This window comes from Callithrix jacchus, chromosome 5 (assembly GCF_049354715.1).
Source record: "Callithrix jacchus isolate 240 chromosome 5, calJac240_pri, whole genome shotgun sequence".
Classification (NCBI taxonomy): Eukaryota; Metazoa; Chordata; class Mammalia; order Primates; family Cebidae; genus Callithrix; species Callithrix jacchus.
Genome location: NC_133506.1, coordinates 7,199,175 through 7,214,463, shown reverse-complemented (window position 1 = coordinate 7,214,463; position 15,289 = coordinate 7,199,175). Strand labels below are relative to the sequence as shown.

Here is a 15,289-nt window from a genome sequence, read left to right as displayed (position 1 = left end):
ATACTGTACTTCTACTCTCCTCGACAGGTGTGGCTTTCTTGCTCCCACTCCCACCCCAGCAATTTACACTCATCTGCTCTGCCAGTTTCTTCCTGAACAAGCTGCTTCTCTGAGCACAAGACTGGGGGTCAGTAAATTAGATCCCAAACAGACTGAGGGCCTCTGTTTCCTCATCTATAAAATGGGGACAGCAGAAGTTGCCTGTTAGGTTAACAGCACTGACTGTGGTGTCTGACCCACTCCAGGCCTCACGCAGTTCAAGCCTGAGAGCTGTTAGAGAAAGCAAGGCCTAACTGGGCTAGAGGGGCATCAGGGAGGGCTCTCTGCTGGAAGAAGGAGAAGAATGAGCCAACGAGGGCAGAAGGAGCCTGTGCAGTGTCCTAGCTCTTTGCAAAATCAAGCTGAGAAACCCCAGCGCCCTGTAAGGTCAGGAGGAAGATACACACATATACTCACATTTATTCATTCAGCAAATAGTCAATGCCGCCTCTATAATGCATCAGTGCCTATTCTACAGGCACTGATGCTGGGGACACGGGGTGACCAAGACAGACAAGGTCCCTGTCCTCATGGATTCACAGTGGGAGAATGGAAAATAAATAAACAAACGGTGATTTCATAGTGTAGGTTAAGGAGCAGATAAGAAAGGGGGGTGTGGTAGATAGCATGAGTTGGCAAGGGTGGCTGGGGAGGCCTCTCTGAGAAGGTGTAAGCTGAGGATCTGGGAAAGGGGTGTTCCAGGGAGAGGAAGAGCAGACATCCCGAGCCAGGGACAAGTCTGGTTGGGTTTTAGGAACCCCCAGCGCATCTGGAGTGTCAGGAACAAGTGGGACAGTGGTTTGAGATGAGGTGAGAGAAACAGGCAGGGCCAGATGGTTTAGGGCCTGCACGCCAAGGGGAGAAGCGTGGGTTTTATTCCAAGTGTGATGGGAGGCCCTTGGAAGGCTTTTCGAAGGGGAATGACATGATCTGACAGGTTTTAAAAATACCCTGCTGGTTGCCATGTGGAGAATGGACTGTAGGGAGGCAGGAGTGGATGCGGGCAGCCCACACAGAAGGCTGACGTGGTCACCCAGGCAAGATGACTGTGGCCTGCACAGGTGGTAGCAGAGGAGACATGGACAGACTGGGGATTTCATTGTTGTTTTTTAGAGATAGGGTCTCACTCTGTCATCCAGACGGGAGTGCAGTGATGCAGTTATGGCTGACTGCAGCCTCGAACTCCTGGAATCAAGTGATCCTCCTGCCTCAGCCTCCTGAGTAGCTGGGACTACAGGCACACACCACCATACTTGGCCAATTTTTAATTTCTTTGTAGAGATGAGGTTTTCTCTATGATGCCGAGGCTGGTCTTGAACCCTTGGGCTCAAGTGATCCTCCCATCTTGGCCTCCCAAAATGTTTGGGATTCCAGGCATGAGCCACCACACCTGCCCTGGGGATACGTTTTGGAGATCTGATGTACACCACCCCCAATCTCCAAATCTGGATTCCATTCCCCGAGATGGGGTGTTCTTCTCTTGGGTGAAGATCAGCTTCTTTCAACTTCATTTCAGATAGAGTGGGATGTAAAGTAGGGTGGACCTCCTGGAGGAGGTTTCAAGAGAGGTTGCTTGGTGGTGAGGAGGAGCCAGAGGACTCTGCCCAGTGTATGCTACCCACTCTATGAACACCCTTTAGAGTTTATAAACTATTTCAAAATTCATTGCGTGTGTGTGTGTGTGTGTGTGTGTAGACAGGGATTCACTATGTTGCCCATGCTGGTCTCGAACTCCTAGATTCAGGAGATCCACCCACCTAGGCCTCTCAAACTGCTGCGATTACAGGGGTGAGCCACCGAAGCCTGCCCCATCACTCATTTAATGCTCACAACAAGGAGGAAAATAAGGCTCAGAGCAGCGGAGAGACTGCCCAAGGTCACACAGCACATCTGGGACAGGGCTGGGAATCAAAGGCACACGCCAGCCATTGCTACCTTTCCTCCCTCATCCTTCCCTCAGTAGCTCTGACACAGGCAGAATGGCAAGTGCCAGCCCCATATGAGAGAAGGGGAAACTGAGGGCCAGGGAAATGAGGTTGCATGTCCTGGGCAGGACTGTTTTTAGACCTTTGTGTGCCCCTCATCTATGAAGCGTATTAAAGTGCAGCTACATCACATCCCATGTAAATTATCCATGACCAGATAAAAGCCAAATTGTAGTTGACTGGCTGACATCATGTTCTGTTTTGCAGACATTTAATTAAACATTTATTAAGTTTGATTCTGTAGTTTTTCCCTGTGTTTTGGAGCCAATTTTTTTTTCAGGCTTCAAACATTTTCCTAGGCCCATGAAAATTTCACAGGCCCTTGGCAGTGAGCTCTTCACTCTGGCTGGAAAGAACAGCCACAGTTTTGGTCCTGTTGCCAAAAGGGGCAGAGTGAGGCAGGACCCAGACCTTTTATCCTCAGATGACAGCGTGCTCTTTGCACACTCCCCGCTGACCCCACATTCCTGGGACTCAGAGGCCTCCTCTCTTCTCTTCCCCCATCCCTGCTCCTGTTCACAGTGGCCCTGGGCTCTGTGAGCCCTTTGTCTACTGTTAGCTGGGAGCTGGCAGAGGAGGGGCAGGAGTAGGCAGGGAGGTGGGTAGGCCACCCGTCAGGTGGTGATGGATGCTGGCTGGGGGCCAGGGCCTCCCTCATGCTGACCCGGGCCCGGAAACAGATGGTCTTCCAGCCTGAGAGAAACTTCCAGGGTGCCACCCTCCCCCAACTCCCCAGGCCCCTTCACATTGGACCAGCTGGTCTCTCCTTCCTAGTCAAAGCCAGAGCCCCAGGAAGGGGAAGGGAATGTGACGGCAGGGGGGATGGCGGTTAGGAAAGACAGCCTGTGTTTTAGGCCCTCAGAAGTTCTAGGGGTCATCTTGGTTTCTCCCGCAGCCCCCACCTCTGGCCACCTCCAGATCTCTCTCTGCCCCTCCTCTCTCCCCTGCCTTAGCTCAGCCCTGTAATCCTGGCTTTCCTCCAAGCCAGCCTCCACAGCAAGCTTTCTAAGCCACTGAGCCAAGCACATCACCCCTGATTCTGGGATGGCATTCAGATATAGAATAAAATCGGAACTTTTCAGTCCGAAATTTGATGCCCTTCACAATTCTAAACTTCTTATACCCCTGCCCATTAAACCACCCCCACCCCCGGCCCCCATCCAGGCCCAGCAAACCTCTGGCTATTCCCTTAAAAGGCCAAATTTTTTCAGGCCTCTGAGCCTTTGCTTCAGCTGATTCTTCCACCTGGAATGCCTTTCCATCTCTTGTGTGCCTTCAAATGCCAATCCATGCTTTAAAACTGAGATCAAATGTTTCTTCCCTCCAAGGCAGGTTGTAGCATTATTTCACCTCCTATCTTGTCTCTCTTCCATGGGATTGGGAGATATATACGGGCACACAGCTTGGCACAGAGCAGGTGGTCAAAATCCACCTGCTACATGAATGAATCATTCTGGCTGCAGGGATCCTTATGTGTGGCGTAAGCGGGAGTCCAGAAAATGGAAGATACAGGGAGACAAATTTCTGCTCATCAGAAGAAACACAAGCCAGCCGGGAGCTGCTCAGAAGCTGAGGCCCCTGTCCTGGGAAGTGTGTGAGCCATGGGTATAGATGCACCAGTCTAGAAATGGCTGAAGGAATTCCAGCATGGCATAGAACAGTTGGAGAGAGGGGGCTTTGCATTTCCTGAGTCAGCTCCTGAGGGAGCAGCCCCCTTCCCACCCTGGCTGCCAATCCTGTCATTTTTTATGTTGATGGTGTGTTTACACCATAGACAAGCCAGGATGACCCAGGGATGGGGAAGAGGGTCCTAAACAGGATGTTTCTGGCCACACTTTGCAGAGGTAGTCCCAGAATATTCACTCTGAAAAAATCTTCAGTCATCAAATCCATTGCTTTCATTGGCAGAGGGAGAAACTGAGGCCCAAAGGGAATATTTTAAAATTCATTGTGTGTGTGTGTGTGTGTAGACAGGGATTCACTATGTTGCCCATGCTGGTCTCGAACTCCTAGATTCAGGAGATCCACCCACCTAGGCCTCTCAAACTGCTGCGATTACAGGTGTGAGCCACCGCAGCCTGCCCCATCACTCATTTAATGCTCACAACAAGGAGGAAAATAAGGCTCAGAGCTGGTAAGACCAGTATACTCATTTGAGGAAACGGTATCGGCCGGCCCCACATCCAGGGAGCACTGTGATTTCCTTCCTTGGGCTGTGAATAGAGTGAGTCCCCTGGTTCCCAAACAACATCCTGGAAGTACCAGCACTTCACCCTGGGACGAGACCCCAAATCCCTGGCTCCCCAGTTTCAGATCCAGGTAGTGGGGTTCACAGAATCTGTGTAAAGGTTTCCCCCTACACACATCCCACCCCCAGTTTCCTGGGAAGGCCACTTTTGGAGGAGCTCTCTGGTTTGCAGCAAAGGGTGTGCTTGGCCTGGCATGGTGACTCACGCCTGTAATCCCAGAACTTTGGGAGGCTGAGGCAGGCAGATCATGAGGTCCGGAGTTCGAGACCAGCCTGGCCAGTGTGGTGAAACCACATCTCTACTAAAAATACAAAAATTAGCTGGGCATGGTGGTGCACACCTGTAGTCCCAGCTACTTGGGAAGCTGAGGCAGGAGAATTGCTTGAGCCTGGGAGGCAGAGGCAGAGATCCCTGGGTTCTCAGAGTGAGCCAAGATCATGCCACTGTACTCCAGCCTGGGCGACAGAGCAAGACTCCATCTCAAAAGAAAAAAAAAAAAAAGGTCGTGCCTGCCCCTGTGAATCAGAGAGTTTGGGGATCTGGGGAGGACACTAGGGAGGTGCCAGGGTCTGTGGCTGCATGAACGGAGCTTCTGGGCAAGGAAACAGGGCAGAAGGATAAATCAGACCCAGAGATCTGTGTGGCTAGGTCCCCTCTCACCCTACACGGGCACTGAACTTTACAGTGTGCAGTTTCTTTTCATTCATTTGATCCTCACCGCCACTTTGGGAGGGATTAACTAGGGCTCAGAGAGGGTCTAGCTCAAAATAACACAGTAAATTAGAAGCCAAGTCAGGGATTGATCTCAGGACTTCACAGTCCCTTCTGTACCCTCTATAGGGTTACTAGAGTTCCATTCAGTTCAACAAGCCTGCAGTCATGCACACTTTCATTCATTCAGCCCACATGGATTAAGCACCTACTGTGTGCTAAGAACTGAGGACCCAGCGGTTAGCAAGCCAACCTAGTCATTCTCCAGGTACTCACAGCATGGGGGAGAGGCACACATAACCGGGCAGTTACAACCCACTGTGACAAGTGCTAGCTAGATTAGATGGAAGCCTGAGAGAGGCCCCTACCCAAGGTGGAAGGTGGTCAGTGCAAGCTTTATGGACAAAATTGTATTTAAAAGCCGAGCCTTGGAAGAAAAGCAGGAGTCCCGGTTTGGGGCTGGGATGGGGTTAGGCGACAGGTCAGGGTGTTTCAGGGAGAGGAAACAATAGGTACAAAACTTCAGTGAGGAGGGAGAACTCTGAGCTCTGGCATCTGTGACCGGTGCAGAGTGGCCATGAAGAGACGTTGTTTGTTGGGAAAAGTGGCATGAGAGGAAGCAGCAGTTTCAAATGCCAAGGAAAAGCGTCTGTGAGCACCTTCCCTACACCCTGGGTAAGAGCTGGGCACTGAGAGGTAAGGTTGGGGAACAGGCCAGGGAGCCGCTGGTGGCAACAGAACTGGGGCTGGCACCAGGCAGTAGGGACTGTTCCTGGAAGGAACCTATGTGAGCAAAACTTTTTATGGTTTGCAGTCAGCAGCTGTGTTGCCTAATGGTTAGAGCGCTGGCCCTGAAGCCAGAATGACTGGGTTTGAATCCTGATTCTACTGCTTCCTAGCTGTGTGACCTTGGATAAACGACATCTCTCTCTGGGTCTCAGTTTGCTCATCTACAAAATGCGGATTGTGCACCGTGTGTGGTGGCTCATGCCTATAATCCCAGCACCCTGGGAGGCCGAGCAGGATGATCGCTTGAGGCGAGGCCAGGAGTTTGAGACCAGCGTGGGCAATATAGCCAGAAAATAATTTAAAAATTAGCCTGGTGTAGTGGTACATGCCTATAGTCCCAGCTACTCAGGAGGCTGAGTCGGGAAGATTCCTTGAGCCCAGGAGTTTGAAGTTGCAGTGAGCTAAGATCACATTACTGCATTCCAGCCTCGGTGGCGGGAATTTAGAATGACCCCATCTCTAAAATAAAACAAAATAAAGGACGGGTAACAGGGCTATTGTAAGCTCAGGGCACTCTAAGGTGTCAGTACCCCTGCAAAGAAAGCACGTTCCATTATGGGAACAATGGTGATGCTGCCGCTGCGCTAAAGGCTTGACTTAGTGCCGGTCCTCTCTCTCTACGCTAATGAGTCCATTCAGTGCTCGTCAACGGCAGCCCCATAAAGGGATCCTTTCGAAATGCCCATTTCACAGCTGAGGAAACAGGCTCAGCGGAGGGAATGACTTGCCCCCTGCGCCTGCGGGTGTCTCGGGCGGGTGGGACGGAGCGAGCAGAGCCAGCGCGCGGGAGCCTGAGCACCGCGTCCTTCCCGCAGGTACCTGCGCGCCATGTACCTGGGGCTGCAGAGCCGCTGGCGCGGGGAGCGGCTGCGGCGCCACTTCTACTGGCGGATGCTGTTCGAGAGCGCCGACGTGAGCATGCTGCGCCTACTGGAGACCTTCCTGCGCAGCGCGCCGCAGCTCGTGCTGCAGCTCAGCCTGCTGGTGCACCGCGGGGGCGCGCCCGACCTGCTGCCGGGTGAGCCCGCCCCTTCACCCTCCGCGCCTGAGACCGCCCCACCGGGCCTTTCTCCCTGCTTCAGGCTCCCTGGGGATGTCCTGTGCGCTTCCCCACCCCAGCCCAGGGCTCAGTCAGGATGTAGGGAGGCCCGCCCTTTCTACCCTCACCACCCTCCAGGCCTCTGGAGACCCCTGCGTCCCCTTGGATGGCCCACGTACCCTCAGAATGAAGAGGGACATGGACCCTCCACTCACCACCCATCAGGCCCCCTGGGTGCTCCCGCCCTTGTCCCTTCCCGGTTGCCAGAGCCAACCAAACCCCATTTCTCATCCAAACACCTCAGGCCCTCTGGAGAATCCTCTGCCCCCTTCATTCCCCAACCTGATCCCAGCCTGCATCAACTGGGGGATCACAGACCTGACCAATCACCATCAGTTTCCAGAGAGTCGCCCTCTTCACTGGGGGGCCCCAGAGGGCCCTCCCAGGCCTACTCCTGGCACCCATCCCCTCCTCCTTCCTATAGGCCCTGTTAATCTCCCACCCTGCCCCTTCCATAATGACAGACCAGGCCAAGCCCCTCAATGTCAGAGAAAAACCACATCACTCTGTCTCCCTAAAGCACCCCATGTTCTTCCCACCCAGTCCCTGCCCAACCCATCCTCAGTGTCCCAAAAGACTATCCTCACAGGTACTCACAGCATGGGGGAGAGGCACCTCAGGGCTCTGGGTATCCCTTGCCCAGACACTGGGTCCCAATCATAGCGCTTCCCACCTTGGGTCTCTCCGACCCCGCCCCTCAGCTCTGTTCAGCTCTAGGTGCTCCTCTCCATGCCCGGCCTCCTCCAGGTGGCCCACAATGTCTAACGCCCCCTCCTGGCTGCTCCACGCCCTAATCATGACTTCCTCTTCACCTCCCCTTCCACTCCCAGAGTCCTGGACCCTCATTTCCCACCATCCCACCAAGACCCCTGAACCCTGACAACCCCACACCAGAGTCCTAGATGGAGACCAATCCCCCATCTTCGCCTCCCTTTATGCTCTCACCCTGCAGAAGTACCCAGTCCTGTGCACCCTCACCACACCTCATCATTGCTCTTGAAGCCCCCCACCTCCCAGACTTTCCTCACTCCGCTGCTGATCCACAGACCCTTTCCTGACCCAGAACCCTCCTGACCCAGAACCGCCTCTGATCCAGAACCCTCCCCCGTCCCCAGACCCCAACCCGAGCCCGCCCCTAACCCAGCCCACACTGCCCCTGCCCTGTCTCCACAGCCCTGTCCACCTCCGCCTCCCTCGTGTCTCTGGCCTGGACGCTGGCCTCCTACCAGAAGGTGCTGCGGGACTCGCGGGATGACAAGCGGCCGCTGTCCTACAAGGGTGCTGTGGCCCAGGTGCTGTGGCACCTGTTCACCATTGCCGCCCGCAGCCTGGCCTTCGCGCTCTTCGCCAGTGTCTACAAGCTCTACTTTGGCATCTTCATCGTGGCCCACTGGTGCGTCATGACCTTCTGGGTCATCCAAGGGGAGACAGACTTCTGCATGTCCAAGTGGGAGGAGATCATCTACAACATGGTGGTGGGCATCATCTACATCTTCTGCTGGTTCAACGTCAAGGAGGGCCGCAGCCGCCGCCGCATGACCCTCTACCACTGCATTGTTCTGCTGGAGAATGCTGTGCTCACCGGCTTCTGGTACTCCAGCCGCAACTTCTCCACCGACTTCCACTCGCTTATCATGGTCTGCGTGGTGGCCTCCAGCTTCGCACTGGGCATATTCTTCATGTGTGTCTACTACTGTCTCCTGCACCCCAACGGGCCCATGCTGGGTCCCCAGACGCCTGGCTGCATCTTCCGTGAGGCCTCCGAGCCCTGTGGCCCACCTGCTGACGCCATCACGAGTCCCCCCAGGTCCCTGCCGAGGACTACAGGTGCCGAGCGGGATGGGGCCTCCGGGGGGGAGCGTGCGGGGACCCCCACACCACCTGTCTTCCAGGTTCGGCCTGGCTTGCCTCCCACACCAGTGGCCCGCACCTTGCGGACAGAGGGACCTGTCATCCGGATTGATTTGCCTCGAAAGAAGTACCCAGCGTGGGATGCTCATTTTATTGACCGCCGGCTCCGGAAGACCATTCTGGCGTTGGAGTACTCCTCGCCTGCCACACCGCGGTTGCAGTACCGGGGTGTGGGAACGTCCCAGGAGCTTCTGGAGTATGAGACCACGGTGTAGGCTACAGTGTCCCTGCATGAAAGGGACAGGCTTGGCTGACCCCACATCAGCCACAGTGTGGAGCCCAGAATTTCAGGGCCACCAGGCTAAGGGGGAGTGGTCCCACTCTTGGGTTCTTTCAGGGGAGGGGGCAGCCTTGCAGGGCCCCAGCCCTGGGCCCCATTTTCAGCCTCGTGGCCCATTCCCTAAATTCTCCTGACCCAAGGCCCGGGGAATCATCTGGTGCTACACTTCTCAAGCTGACCTGCTTTTGTGGGGCCTCCACACCTCTCCCCTGCCTGGCATTGCCCATGTGTCACCAATGCTGGACCTGCCAGAAAAAGGGCACTGTCTGGGGTCCATGACCCAGACCCTGTGCTTCTCGGGGGCTGTGGGGGGGTGGGCTGCCTCTGTGGTGGGAGGACACCTTGGAGAAGGATGGAGGAGTCCGTGGAAGGGATGGGGTGAGGTTGGAGCATCGTGTGGACAGGGATGGCATGGGTCCTGGAGAGTCTGAAGCCTGGAGCCAGGGCAAGATGGAGCTGAAGGAGGGAGCTGGGATGGGGTAGGGTATTGGGGTGGGGGGCTGGCAGTGCTAGAGATGGATAGGGGAAAGAACTTTGGAGGTCTAGGCTGGCAGAAGCATGGAGGGGTAGAAGGTTTGGGGGAGGGGAACCTGCAATCCAGAACATAGCAAATAAGAATGAACTCCTCAGGACACGTCTCTCGTTGTGGGCTCTGTGAAGGACGAAGTTCCACACACCTTGGGTGAAATGTTTCAAGGAGCCATTCTTTGTTCTAGATGAACACCTGGAATATGGCTTCTATATGCAGGTCTTCAACACAGCAGATAAGATGCCTGGGAAGATCCCTGGGCTCAAGTGCAGGTGAGGTTTTAGCACATTTATCAGAGGAGCTGATCCAGAAGCACGCTTAGTTCTAGATTGAGTTCTAGAGTGCTAGTCTGATCAAATGTCCCAGCGAGCTGCTCTGATCTGTGTATTCTGCTGTAAGGAGGGAGGATACTGGAGCCCTGCTGCTCTGCTGTGGGGGATTCTAGCACCTGCCATGGTGGTGGGGGAGAAGGATTCTAGAACCCAGTGTGAATGGAATTTTCTAGGAATAGGTGCTCTGATTCTAGACTTCTGAGGCTCATGGGAGCTCTAGGCTCCTGTTACCTTGGTCCGCAGCCATCTTTCTAAAAGGAAATTGTCCTCAGAACCCCTGAGACATTTCAGCTGCCAACTGGTTCCCAGCTGGAAAAAAATAGCTCTGGGACGTGACATGAATCCTGGCTCTCAGCCACCCTGCAAATGGGGCTCCCTGGGGCGGCATCTGGGAAACTGACTTGTTTTGCCTTAGATGTGATGACTCCCCAGGACCTGTGATCTATTCCCATGGCCTGAATATCTTCAACATCCTGGGTGCCCAGGGGACTCACCCAGGGCCCCTCTTCCCACCTAGGACAGCCAGTCCTGGATTGAGGGGGCGTATGGGAGAGGGGAAGTAGGCAGTTTCATGGGGTGAGGGGACAGAGCCTCTAGCAGAGCTGGGGACCCCATCTCTCTCTCTCTCTCTCTCTCTCTCTCTCTCACACACACACACACACACACACACACACACTCCCCACAGCAACTAAGTTGCATTCGGTGGGAGAGGATGGCAGGGGATGTTAAGGACAGCTGCATACCTGATCCTGGAGTGAGGTGGACCATGAGAACCCTAACTATGCAAATTAGAGGGGTGCTTAGCCCTCCCTGGTTCAGCCTCTCTTGGGTTACAAATGGGAAACTGAGGCCCAGAGTGTCAGCCACTCTCTCAAGGTCCCAGACTCTGGGCTGCCGCATCCAAAGGTGATGGGCAACGATAAATTACCGGGGAAGCAGGGTGACTCCAAAGGCAGAGAGGACCAGATTGCCTACATATACACAAGCACAACAACGGTGATACAAGTCACCCTCCTGCCAGGACACAGGCAGAGATGGTGTGTGCATCAGCCCTGCCAACATAGCAAGAATGCTTTTCCTTCTTTCTGCTGCTAAGCACCCTCAGGAACCAGGCCTCAAGGGTGATGGGTGGTGGGAGAAGCCCAAGGCTGACCCAGGCATGGTCTGCTGTGTTCATCCATCCTGCTTGTCCTCTGCCCAAATCCATCTTTGGAGGCTGAATTCACACACAAAGCCTTTGTGAGACGGGAGCTTTGAGGATGCCGACCCAAACTCAGAAACAGACTGTTTCTCCAGGGCCAACTTTGTGCCAGGAATTTTTACACCATGTGGTTTCACTTACACTCTCTGCTGCTCACAACATCCCTACGAGAGAGGTATTATCAACCCATCTTACAGATGAGGAAACTGTGGCCCAGAGAGGTGGCATGAGGGTTACCCTTGGCAAGTTATTCTCCTCCCCAGTGTCCTAGAATGGCCCATGTGGCTGCTGCATTCTAGAGGAAATTCTAGAGGACCTAGCTGGGGTCCTTTACCACTCCAGGAGGCTCCCAAGGGGCAGGGATGTGCTGGCAGGGCTTGGCATGGTCTGGGGCTCGAAGGGAAGCCACAGCCACATTTTTGGATTTCACTCCACCCCACTCCCCACCTCTTCTCAGTCCCACACACCCTTCCCTCGGGGCACCTGCCTGCAGGGTCATCTGGGCACAGAAATGGCCACAGTCAAAGGGATCAGGGAGAGGGCAGTAGGCACCTTCTCCTGCTTCTCACCCTCAGAAGAGTCTCAGCCCTTTAATGACTGCGTCCCCACCCAGGAGCTCAGGACCAGGCCTCAGGCCCCCTGCTCCACTGATTCGTCCCTTCGTTTCACCGGGATAGCGGAGCCAGATGAGGGGGGGTCCATCCCCTTAGAGCTGTTGTTTTGTTTTTCTTTCTGTGACACAATCTACCTCAGCCAATCTCTCCCCTGGCAGAACTGACCCCCTGGTCCTCTGCCTCCTGTCCCCTGTCCCCCAGCCCAGTCTGGATGCTCAGTCCTTCCCAGAATCCCTACAGGGTCCTTGCAGCCCAGAGGGTCCCTTAGGGTCCCTTAAGCCACCTGCCCTCACATCTATTAGGCAGGAGAAAGTGAGACCCAGAGAGGACCAAGGACTCACCAAAGGTCACACAGGAAGTCAGTGGCAGTTAGGATTTCCCTGGGGATGAGAGGTACTTGGGTGAGTCTTAATTTTGTCAGGAACAGAAGAGAACAGGATGCTCTGGGTACCAAATATGGCAGGCCCTGCCCTCAGTACCTCTAATCCCAGGAGACCAGTGTCCCCATTTCCAGGGCAGACTTCTATCTCCCTGTTTTCTTAGAACTGGCCCCCAGGCTATTGTGTTCCCCAAACCTCTGCAGGCTCAACACCCCATCACGGCGCCTCCTGGCACTGATGCGCCACGTGCCTTGTAACTGTCACCCCAGCTGAACAGCACAGACCTCCCCACTCCCCCACAGAGGGCTCCCTAACAAGGGGGCCTTGCTTGATACCCTCCTCTCATCTGCCTATTCTTGTGTCTCCCCCAAATCTGCCTTACCCTCAGCCAGCTCCCTGCTACACCTGTGTCCCACAGAGGCATGTCACCCATGAGAGATGGGGAAGGCAGAGGGCAGGGAAGGCGAAGCCTGGGGAAAGTCCAGGTCTCTGGGTAAGGCTGAGGGGTCTGGGAAGACCCAGGGAAGGTCTCGCTTGCAGCCAACACCCTCCTAAGTACTCGAATTCTGCAGGTTCTTTCCTTGGAATTCATCTGGGCCTGGAGTCCACAGAAGCTTCAGACAGTGGGGAGAAGGTTTTCTGGGAGAAGGGGCACATGGGATGCAAACTCAAATGCCTGGAGATAATGAAAATAAGAGTAATGGAAACAACAGGGAATGGTGGGGACTCTGGCAAACAGGCGAGTAAGTATCTTCCCTGCCTGTAGGCACTAACAATTACATTTTTGGAAAACTGCTGGCCACTCATATTGCTGGCCCACGTGCCACCAGTTTGAGACTTATGGTTCAAAATGTTGAGAAGGTTCTGGAGCATCCTGCAGAGTCTGGAAACCCCTCAGGGGAAGTCAGGGACAGAGGTCATGGCTCCCTCTGAGAGTTTGCTACTCCACCCCTAAATCCTTACCTCCTGGCTATCTGAGAACTCAGCCCACTACCCTCTCAGCTAAAAAGGGAAGTCCGGGGGTCCACAGGGTCCCTGGTTTGGGAATCATCATCTGATAAGGGCTACAGGCCCCTCCAGTGCCTCAGGGGTTAGGGGCTGCTGGAATCTTCTCCAGCTTGGGGGCCCCTGGTTAGGAGGAACCTACACTGGGCTGCAGGGGAGTCCAGGCGCAGGATGCGGACTGAAAGCCAGGACCCAACTGCCCCGTTCTGTGCTGGCCCCTGCCACCTTTGACTCCTGCCTCCCTCCCAGTTCAAGCTGTGGAGGGGCCTGCAGTAGAGGTTGGTGAGTGAAGCTGTCAGTTTCTGTATTCAAGTGCTTTGTGATGTCACAATGGAAGGGACAGAGTGGGTGCCAAGCCGCATGGTAGTAGTTGGGTAGAGGTCCAAGTCCCCCTTCCTAACCACAGAGGCTTCTGAGACCCTGGGGCTGGGGAGGAAAGGGGCTGCAATGTGCCATTCTGGTTGGGGAGAGGGTAGGACATTTCTGGGTCCTTGGCTGCTGCCAGTAGAGGCATGGGGAGGAAGAACTCCACAGCGGGCGATATGGGAGTAGAAAAGGAAAGCCCTGTCCAGGCCTGACCTGGTTTCTGGAGACAGAAAACTCCCCCGAGGACAGAGAGGTTACCCCCATGCTTGGCTTCTGCCACCCTTCCCTTCTCTGGAGGAGGAGGCCACCCTCTCCTCAGCAACCCTAGCCTTTATTCTATGCACAGCCACTGCAAGAGCACTCCCGGGCCAGACTGAAGGGGTGGGGGCCCAGGGGCACTTGCAATAATCTCAGAATGGGGGGTACCCTGGGACAAAGAGTGGGTACAGAAGGTGCCAGAGGGGAAAGGTGGTTCCTCCATCTCTGTCTCACCCAAATCCCCCCAGACCGAATCTGACCCTTTTCTGCCTGGTCTCCATTGGGCTAAACCACTGATCTTGGAGGGGCCTCATATAAACATAGCCCCCAGTCCCACTGGCTTTCCGAACCTGTCATGAAATAGCTGGAAGGGATCTGAACTGTTCCCAGAGCTCCCTCATTATTTTCTTCCCTGAGGATCCTGTAGTTTGGGAGATTTTTCTCCCAAACCAGCCTCATTTCTTGAAGAAGAATTCATTTTCCCACATTAAATTAACTCAAGCTGAGCTTCTGATTGCAGATAAATGCTTCCAAGGCCTCACGTCAACTTCTAGAGCCTGAGAGGGGGGGAATATTTGTATCCCATTGGGTTGCTTAATACAAAATTCTCAAAAGCACTCTTGGGCACCCATTTTTGCCTTCACAGGCCCTCAGGCTCTGGACCCCATGTTGGGACTCAATGGTTTAGACATCCAGTATCCTATTTTACTGAAGGGGCAGGCTCAGAGATGGGAGGTGGCCAGCGAGCTAGGGGCAGGGTGAGACCAGAATCCAGTTCCTTTGAGGGTCCCACCAGAATACCCCCAGCCCTGGTCCTCCCCTCCATGTCCCTGGAACTCTAGGAATCACTAGCCATGCCTGAGGGGCTAATCTCCCTCTGTCAGCACAATTCTGAGTGGTTCTTCCCCTCCCTGTTGTCTCTTCCTCCCTAATGGGCCCTCACCCCTGTCCACTTCTGTTTCCTATTTCTGGTCTCACCTCTTGGTATTTACTACATCTGTGCCATCCCCCATCCCCCAGACCCCCACTCGCCCTCCATGCTTCCCCCAGGAGGGGGAGGGGGAGGGGCCCTCCAAGCTGGGGCCCCTTTATTGAGACTCTTTTGTATACCACAAACTTTTTGTATATTTTTAATTTTGCTGCGACATGAGATATTAAAAGTCATTTCAGTACGTGCTGCTTGTGTCCCATTGTTTTGGCTGTTCTGGGCCAGGGGAAGGAGATGAGGAAGGAGGGATCGGTAGGATACCACCTGCCACAATCTCTGTGGCTTAAGAGAGAAAGGCCTTTGGCTGGGAGAGGGTGGGACATTATACAGTGCTTCCTGCTGATTGGACAGCATCTCAATCAATCAACCAGAAAGAATCCTAAGGCCAAATGTTCTACACATTATCTCCAAACTCATTTAATAGATAAGGAAAAAAAAAAAAAAAAAAGACAAAGGGTGGAGATACTTGTTAGAGATCACAGAATGAGTCTATGACAAAATCAGGACCTCAACTGAAGTTCCTAACTCCACTACAACAAATACTTATTGAGAA

At 54.2% G+C, this 15,289-nt stretch overlaps 1 protein-coding gene across 1 annotated transcript in view; it reads left to right on the top strand.

Moving 5' to 3' along the window:
- XKR7 (XK related 7) overlaps positions 1 to 14,922 on the top strand; it is a 33,919-nt gene extending 18,997 nt beyond the window's left edge. Inside the window, exons 2-3 of the mRNA XM_002806748.7 lie at positions 6,589 to 6,791; positions 8,046 to 14,922. Coding sequence (XP_002806794.5) covers positions 6,589 to 6,791; positions 8,046 to 8,998 — 1,156 coding nt within the window. The 3' untranslated portion in view covers positions 8,999 to 14,922. The remainder of the gene's footprint in view (positions 1 to 6,588; positions 6,792 to 8,045) is intronic.
- The last annotated feature ends 367 nt before the right edge of the window (positions 14,923 to 15,289 follow it).